General features: G+C 43.9%; 1 protein-coding gene across 3 annotated transcripts in view; it reads left to right on the forward strand.

Moving 5' to 3' along the window:
* UBXN7 (UBX domain protein 7) overlaps positions 1 to 8,311 on the forward strand; it is a 30,675-nt gene extending 22,364 nt beyond the window's left edge. For all 3 annotated transcript variants that reach the window (XM_048077302.2, XM_048077300.2, XM_048077301.2), the window contains one exon: positions 1,667 to 8,311. In XM_048077302.2, the coding sequence (XP_047933259.1) occupies positions 1,667 to 1,828 (162 nt within the window). In that variant the 3' untranslated portion in view covers positions 1,829 to 8,311. The remainder of the gene's footprint in view (positions 1 to 1,666) is intronic.
* Positions 8,312 to 9,405: the final 1,094 nt, after the last annotated feature.

Consider the following 9,405-nt stretch of genomic DNA (forward strand, 5'->3'; position numbering starts at 1 on the left):
TTTCAGTTGATTTTTTATTTTATTTTATTTTTCCAGATGATGGGAGAGCTGCTGTTTTTATTGCCACGGGTCACGAGTCGTCAGGGAACCTTATCCCACAAGTTGCTGTTCTCCCTCTGTGTGTTTGAGTTTTGCTCCCGGTCGTCCTATTCCATCCGCACTGTGAGGCCTCAGTTCTTGCCCATGTAGTGTTGCTACCAGCATCCTGCTGCTGCTTTCCTGCTCATCTTCCCCGATGGAGCAGAACGTGCTGACCTCTTCCTGCAGCTCCTTGAGCTGACAGCTCAGGGGTTCAACCAAAGCCTGCTTCCCACCATTCCCACCTGATCCTTCACAGCCCCACGCGGGGCTGCGTCCTTGTAGCCCATCACCTGCACAAACACATCTCTCCTCGGGTGCTGCAGCTGCCCCGGTGCCCCTGAAATAATAGAGCAGTGCCACGGGCTGTTGTGGGAGGCTGCATCTTGTGTCGTGTCAGCACGGTATCACCACCGGCTTTCCTGACAGAACTCAAACACCAAAACGAACAGCAGCCAGCCATCTCCTGAGCCCTGTGGGTGTGAGCTGCCACAGTAACTGCCAGCCCCTTGATGGCAGCCACTTTTTGCTGTGTGCTGGCTCGCTGAGGTCCCAGCAGGTCAGCTGAAAGCTGAATAGCAAGTGGAAGTTGGCAGAATAATTAGTTGTAGTAGAAGTTTAACACTGTTAGCTTACCTCCTTGCACTTAATTTACTAGCTTAAGTTACCTACCAGAACTATGTGAACAGGATTGCTGGGACTCCTTCACGCTTTCTGTTTATTACATACTTATTTTCTTTTTTTCCAGCTCTTCAAAAAGCTACAACTCTTCATTCTGCCTGTCTTGCTCTGTTGCTGTACTCCCTGTTGTATCTTAGCCAATCTCCATTTCTCTGTCCCTGTCTGTTCCTACTTTATCCTCTCATCTGCTGTGTTTGCTAATGAACTTGGGAAATCTCTCGTGTAGCATGGGCTTTAGCTCTTCCTGGTGCATCTGAGTGTTGGGTTGTGAGGCTGGTACCCCATCATCCCAATGCCCTCTGTATCCTGCCTCGATTGCTATTGTAGGCAGAGAAGCTGATGAATTAAAAAGTGCTTTAAAAAAAAAAAAGATCCCCAAAAACACATGCTTCTTGAAGGCAGGAAAAAAATCAATATCTTAGTTAAAAAAAAAAAAAAAAGAAAAAGTTGCATTTATTTTTGTCAGTGTTGTCTGACAAAAATACTTCTTTGGTGGCATTTAGGTTCAATAAGGGTAATGTCTGATAAGCAAGTGAGGGGGCTTCTGATTTGGGGCACTTTGATTTTTTTTGCAAGTCTTATTTTACTGTGACTTGAATGTGTGATGTAGAATTCAGATTGCTTGAATTAATGTATTGCTGTGTATGTATTCCTTCTGTTTAAAGAATCAGTTAGGTAAGGGATTGCTTGGTAATTAGCTTCTATGATTACTCACACCATGTGAGGGTCAAATTAGATAATAAAGTAGCTAAGTTCTATATTACTTGCAAAATTTCAAAATTTTCTTTCTCAGTGATTACAAACTTTTTTTTAAAGGAAACCAGGATACTTTTGCAATACTTTTTTTGTGATTTTTTTTTTGGTGTGTGTAATGAAATGATGCTTCTTTGCCTTTCTTTCTCCCTAGGCTCTTGTGAAACATGTCCAGTCAAAAGGATACCCCAATGAACGCTTTGAACTTCTCACCAACTTCCCCCGAAGGAAACTCTCCCACCTGGACTATGAGATCACATTACAGGAAGCAGGCCTGTGTCCTCAAGAGACTGTCTTTGTGCAGGAAAGGAATTAGCACCGTGGCCTGAGTTCTCCCAGCCTTCCTCCCCTCTCCTCTTTGCCTAGGACACCAACTCATTGAATATGCAGTTGAGGGTCATAGGATTGCAGTGCTGAAATCAGGCAGGCAGCTGGCTGGCCCTTCTCTCTCTCTTCTTCCCTTCTCCTTGCTCTTGTGACCAAATGAGAGTGTTCAGAGTTTTATTTTTGTTCTCAGCTTGGGCCCTGCAGAGAGCATTGGGAAGAACATCTTTCCTTTGTTTTCATGGAATAAAGTAAAGGAATTATCTGTGTATCCAACATGCTGGGGCTCGGAGTGGCCATAATACACATACCCTTCTCGCTGCTATTCTTAAATCTGTTTTGTTTAATTTATATTTGAAAATACTGTGTGATAAGGCACTGAGTCGTTTCTCTGTAAGGAGAGAGTGTAATCTTCAGTATGGTCTTTTCTTTGTTTTGGTTCTCTGTGTGAAAGGTCTCCATTAACCTTACAGCCTTCTTAAGGGTTCACTTATCTAGCACTATGCTTAAACTTATTTTTAGGAAGGAGTTGAGGTGAGCTGTGGTAAGGTATTCTGTCCCCATCTAGTTTAAAGGCTTCTAGGTTGCATGCGTGTTTTCTTCATCTTTTAAATGCTGCCAGTGGACACAGTTTGTTTTTTTGTTTTTTTTTAAAGCAAACAAACAAATACCCTCATGCACACATCAAAAAAAAAAAAAAAGCCTACAAGGAGAAAACAGTGGTACCCTGTATGGGATCAGCTTCTTGACCTGGAGGGAAAGCTGTGTGTCCACTGTTGTAGCAGAGCTGACTGACTCCTCCATACAGGCAGGGGGAAATTCCATTTGTTCTCTGCCCAGCATCCCTTTTTTACTTGCTCTCAGGATTTTACGACTGATAATGTAAGGTGGCAGGATACTGTAAAGACCTTGGAGCTTAGAAAGCACGTGGTAAACTCGACAAGTAGTTGGCTTTTTCTTTTTCTGTTGTGTATGCTCCCCCAGCCCCCACCAGGAGTGTTTTTTTGCAGCAGTTTCAGAGCTCAGGCTGCAATTGGGCTCAGCAAGTCGTAGGTAGGGTTCCTGTGAGTAGTTCAAAACATACACAGCCTTTCAAAACTGTGCAAGGAATTAATGCTTTATAAAAGACTTCATAGCCTGGTGGCTTGAGCACTCCAGGCTGCTGTTTATTCTTCTTGTTAATCTTCTGTGGTAATCTGCCATCATTTACCTCTAAATCCAGAAGACAGTATTGAAAGCTACTCCTTTATTTAGGTTTTAATTTCAGTTACGGCAGCTGGCATCAGAAGTCCCGCAGGCATATCGTACCTGTGCGTACACCGAGTGCCCTGTTTTCCCAACATCGGCCCTAGACATTGAGCTGCGTTGGTCAGTTGTTGTTAGAGTATATATTACAATGAGACGAAAGTCAGTTAACACTGCCAAGATGGATGGTGAATGTGTTTGTTTACCATTAAGAATCCAGTTCAGCATCCTCTTCATCGGTGAGGAAAAAGGCAAGAAACCTGCCATAACTGTTTCTGTAGCCGTCAGATGACTGTACGTGTTCAGAGAAAGACTTCAGTGTCAGAAATTTCTTATAGCCTAAAACTTTTCAAGATATTTTTGCCTTTAACTTCATGCTAGCCTACATACTTTGGAGTTTTTAAATGTAAGAAGTCATACACATCTTGCATTCCCTGTGGTAATATTAACTCACAAATGTCCCATATTGAGGCTTTATACAAAATCATACAATTGTATAAATTGATTTCCCTTCTACATGAAGACTGGCATTCTACTGCAAGATACAGTACCATGAGAGCAAAATCCGATAGCAGTTTCCTGATCAGTGAGTGATGTCACATCAGATGTCATTGTTTGTTTATAAAGAGATCATTTCACAGAGGGTACTTCCCAGCATTAAAAAGTGAATTGCACGGCCAGCAGAAGAGCAGGGATGTTGGTGTTTGGCCTTTGAAGCAGCAGCACCTCTAGACTGAAGGATCCTTTGTGCTTCTGCGATACCCAAAATTCATGGCTCGCACTTGGACATACGAGAGAGCAGGACAGAAGGAAACCCTTTGCATAGGTCTGATGCTTCCCTAGGTAGCTTCAGCTCTCTAGTTGAAATAACTTGCTCTGATTTTTGTTGCCTTGAAGTTTGTTACCTCTTCTTCAGTGGTTAGCTGCAAAAAAATGAAGGTGGGCTGCCAACAGGACGCAGTACCCGGCACGAGCGCAGTCCTTTTCCTGCTCAGGCAGGCGGGGATGGGAGTGAGCTGACTTTTCCTGTTCTCCTGCCCATGCCTGCCTGCAGAAGGCAGGGAGCCGTTGTGCTTCCACTGGTGTCTCTCTTGAGTTGTTGTTGTTGGCTGGGTTTGCTGGTGGAGGTCCAGCTAATCTTGGGCAGGCTCGGGTTTGTATCTGTTCTGAGAACATTGTTCCACATCAGCTAGTAGTAAAGCTAAACATACAAAATTGTCCTTACGTCTTTAATTGGTAGGTTCTTTCTCTGCCTTCCCCTCCCCAGTTGTACCTGGGGCTAGGCTCTGACTTCAGCATTTCAGTGTAAAAGTAACTAACAGCTGTATCAGCAGAGGGAAGGAGGGGAGACCATTGCGGGCAAGAGGATGAACTTCAGCTCTGCTGCTCGAGACCACTCTGGCCTCATACTACGAACCTTCCTTTCTGACCCCCCTTTCTCACAGCTAAGAGCTGTGGAGCTGACAGCTCCTTCCTTTCTTCTCTGCGTGGCTGTAATTAGCTGTACTGCTTGGCTGTAACGTCTCGCTATCAAAACCACAACAGGGGGAGTCCTGCATTAGTTTTCCATTGCCGTTGTTATGCCTAGAGCAGTTCGGTCACCTCTCACACAAGGAAGCAAAAGTTGCACTTGGCTCTGACAGGCTCATTTTTAAGCCATCAAGAAACGTGCCTCTCCAGCATGGTAAATGGTTTTGCGTGCTGGTGGAGTGGGACTGGGAGTCTTTTATTTCTTTTCTACATGTGTTTCTTGAGTTTTCTATTTCTTGACTTTTTATTTCTATTTCTTGCACTTTTGTTTAGCAAACAGCAATCCTTTTACAACCGAATAGGGAAAGAAGAATGGGGGGGGTGAAGAGGGGGGAAGCAAATCTACACTGAAAATGGAATTTTTCTACTATCTCAAAGATGGAATCAGAATTCATTTTTGGCAGTTCCTGATAATTTGTTCTGTTCCAGGAAAAGACAAGCTAGTTTGTTGTTCTTGTTTCGCTGCCATGATGCATTTTCTTTCAGTTTTCTTTTGCCTTTATCTGTAAGCAGGAGGCAGAAAGAAAAAATTTGAAGGGAGAAGTGTCCCTGCATGTGGCTCCTCTCTCCCTTCTTTCCTCTTCCCTTTTCCCCTTCTTCCTGCCCTCCAGTGAAAGTGCACACATCAGCTGGCTGTGCTCCAGTGGCTGGAAGCCAGGATACAGCCTCGTCAGATTTTAATTCGAAGCCCTTTGGAGTTGGGAGGAATGTGTTTTGCTGCCCCGAGGAATGTGGCTGAACACATTAACCAAGTTAAGCATACAACCACTTGTAACTGAAAGTGCAAGCCAGCTGAGCTCGATTTAAAAAGAGCCTTGGTCACAATTGCTTCTAAATGTTAAATCTGAAGTTCAGATTGCTCTTGACAAGGTTGGAAAAAACACCTTAAATCTCCGATTGCAAAAGTTGAAGTTTGAAGGACAAAGCAGAGCATCCTTCAAAGGCTGTGGTTTGTGGCTTTCTCTGGGTGTTGCCTGGCCACAATTTGCAGATGTTGAAAGCGCTGCTGTGACTTCAGAGGAGCAGAGTTGTGTTTGAACGGTGGAAGGCTTTGTGGTTAGAGAGCTAAACAGAACTAGCGTGCTTCAAGCTGCAGCTTCTCACTGCTTGCAGACAAATCTTTGCACGTGCTCTTCATCCGACTTGTTTTTGTTTGATATTTAATGTCTAACAACAGCTAATCGTTCATAGTCACAGTCGGCTGGTATTCAGAAGGGAAAACGAGCACTGGCTTTCTCTTCCAGGTGCTGCTGGCACATTTACTGCTGGCTCCTTTGGAGGCCCGGGGAGATTTGGGCTCTTCCTAACCATACCTGCTCTCAGTCAGGCTGCCCAAGCAGTTTCCACCTCTGCATTCCCTCCTGATGCAAAAAGGGCAGCTAAAAGCTGTGTCAAAAGCTGCCGGGTGTACTGGCGTTGTTTTCATTAGGCTTTGAATTGGAGTCTGCAATTTTACATTTCTGACGTTTATGGTCTGAATAACGTCACCCTTTCTGATAAAATCAGAGAAGTTGACAACCTCAATATTAAAAGAATGTGCATGTGTGTGTAATAGCGTCGTAAAACACGGTTGTCTATAAAAAGGTATCAAAAGGTACCGATTTTCATGCACAGACTTAAATGGCCATGTTGATCATGCATCAGCATACTTTCCAGAGCTCACCAGATCTGCTACGTTGCTGTTACAGGAGAATAATGCCTTGGCCGTAACGCACGTCCCTTGTGTGCTGCTGCAAGCAGCTCGCGTTTGTGTCCCACCGGTTTCACAGGCGTTTTTTTTGAAGACTACCAAATGAACTGCCTGCCAATGTACACGCTGCTCACACCAGCTTCCACTTTCACTGGTGCTGTGGCTTGTATATGTGCTACCATCAGAAACTGGCAGCTGGTTTTAGTGTTTTAATGAACAAACCTCGCTGCTGAAGGGCCTGATGTCTCCAACAGACCTTTTAGAAGACTTCCACGTGTGCTTTGCTGCTCAGCACGCCTTCTGAGTATTGAAAATTTCTGGTGTTCAGTATAATTGAGTTCTTGGTAACTGAGTGGTAAAGTTAACGTTGAGAATGATGGCTTTCCTCTCTAGTTCTTTGAAGAAAAAGCCCCATCTCTGCGCAGGAGCTGTTTGAACACAGCTGCCCTGTTGCAGAGGGTGCGAGGCATTGTTCGCAGCAGGTGCCGGCAGCTCCTTGTGGCTGGTTTGAGAACAGGCTCCTTGTCTTTGGGAGCTGCAGGCAGAATCCTGGCTTTTTGAGTTCGTTCTTGTTTAGTGCTGGAGCATTGGGTTGGGTTGCAGGAACTTGAGAGCAACAAGGGCTAAACTCAAAGCCATCTTTTGGGACAGAAAGGGACAGCGAGGCATCGTTTCGGCTGTGTTTTGACAGGTACCAAACACCACAGAGAACACATAAAATGTGTCTTTTTCTAAACCACGTAAAAGCGGACAACAGAGACCTATATGGGAATATCCAGGCAAATCTATGTCATTTCAGGGACTTGAAGTGGCAGGTCGTTACTGTGTTTTTCTTTCTCATAAGTTTTCAGTAAATTCCACAGCTTTATTCTTGTTTTTAATCCCTTTTAAATCAAGTTAATAATAAATACAGCCCTGTACACTAAGGAGCAGGGGGGTAGCTGAAATTGAGGTGAAGTGCAAAGCCTCTCATGGAGATTGGATATGCTTTGTCCAGCTATTTCAACAGATTTGAACGCAGCCCCACTTCTCCCTCATCCTTTTTATTATTAACAAATTATTTCCCATACATGGAATAGCTATTCTAAGGCAGAACTCACATTCCGAGCCCTGTATCGGCCATCTATATAGTTGGAAATTCCCTCAGTCATGTTTGGAGTTGATGCAAAAGCATTTTGATGGCAGCTGTTGAGGTCTGCACAAGCTGTTGCTTGCCACTCCGCAAAGGTTGCCTGTGGCTGCAGACATCCTGCTGCCCGCTCCCAGCCTGCGAGGTTAATGGACACCCTTCTGTGATGTGCTGCGAGATGACTTTTATTCTGTGAGGTGCTTAGTGTCTGTCTGCTCCCCATAAATATAGCCATATGTATATATGTACACACGTTTTTAACCAGAGAATGCAGCACTTAACTGAGGCAAGCTGAGGCACTGATGTTTTATCTTCTGTTTTACACCAGGATGTTACGAGTAGTTGCAGAAGTTTGGGATTTGGTCACTGTCGTTAATTACTGTGAGTGTCTGCAGTACAGAGAAGAGTCATTTTGTAACTGCCTGTTAAATGGTGCTGAGAATTTACGGTTTAGAAGGATAGATAGTAAAAGTACATGGAGCAGGGGGACGAGGTGCTATTTTATAGAACAGCTTTATATGAAACAAATCTGAGTCTGGGTAAAACTCGCCTCAGAGGCGTGGTGTCTAATCAGAGACACTGGACTATAGGACAGATGATTTTCTAAGCAAGGTTCTTTCCTCTAATGAGTGAACTTACAGTTTCAAAATCAGGGCTTTGCCTGTCGGTTTTTATGGTAGTCATTTTTTCCTTCAATGATGCAACTTCACGCTGGAGGAGGGAGAGAATTAATTTGGAAGTTTTCAGCTCACTGTGCTGGGAGGGACCAAACTCAAGGAAACCTCTGATCTATATACACAACTGCTGCATTTTTTTATAAATATATGTAAATGTCCTATTGTAATATTTGATCCTGGAAATAAAACAAACTGTTTTCAGTAGCTTTCGTCATCTCTTGAGTTTTTTGGTTTGTTTGATTTCTAATGATGGTCTGTCCCTTCATAATATAGAGAGTTTGGGGTTTTTGCATTAAGTTTATGGAGCAGAAGGAAGGAAAATGAAGCTGAGCTCCTTGTTCGTGTATATCTGACTTTTCGGTAAAATTGTCAGCCTGGGTACTTTTGCTTACTGGTCCGTGACCTGGCAGAATAGGTCAAGGTGCTGTAGCTTCTGTTGAACCTCTGGAAAGCTTACAGTTTCCCTATCCTGGCTGTAGCTGCTTCTGCTGACCCTAAGTGTTTTACAAATTAAGTCACAAGAGACTGCAGCTTGGCTGAAAACAGTAAGTCCAAGTATTTATTATTTCGGTACTAGCTCCAGTTCTGCCTGACCAGCAAGGAAGGGACTTGCCTGAATTTGCAGCCCATTGGCAAAGTGAGTTTGAGAATAAACACGACAAAGTGACTGCAGTGGAACGCGTCCAGTTCCTGCTGATGAGGAACTGTTGATTGCTGCAACCTGCTTGCCTAGACCAACAAAGTTTCAGCCTGTTCTAAAGCTAATAAAAATTTCAAGTGATAGATACTTTTTTTTTTTTATATCTTGACAGGAAAATACCCTTGTAAAAACGAATAGAGGCAGGGCTGCTCCTATTTTCTGTCCTTCCCAAGGGAACAGCAGAGATGTCTTCCTCTTCTGAACCTTCGATGTACTCGTGGTATAGATGCTGTGAAGATGGAGCCCCTAGCTTCTCCAGTTGTCTTGTGGGCTCCTTGAGACGTTTTGTAGCAGCCTCACACAAAATGCCAATGAGCAGAGTCTCTTCTGGATGAGTACTCAGCAGACACAGTGGGGCGAAAAAGGCCAAAGAAACTGATCTTGGACCATCCTCATGTTGCTGACTGTAGCTAGGTCTCCACTGAAGCAATAATTTCAGCCACTGCCCCAGTTTCTACCTCTTTAAACAGCTCCAAAAAGTTATGGAATAGCGTAACTGTGTCAAGTCATCCTAAAGCCTTAAACTAGTGTTCACCATGACAATCTTTCCAGTGTGTGCTGGAAAAGAGTAAATGTGCTTGGTTTGGCACGTCCAAAT

The sequence above is a fragment of the Anser cygnoides genome, chromosome 9, assembly GCF_040182565.1.
Source record: "Anser cygnoides isolate HZ-2024a breed goose chromosome 9, Taihu_goose_T2T_genome, whole genome shotgun sequence".
In the NCBI taxonomy this organism is placed as follows: Eukaryota; Metazoa; Chordata; class Aves; order Anseriformes; family Anatidae; genus Anser; species Anser cygnoides.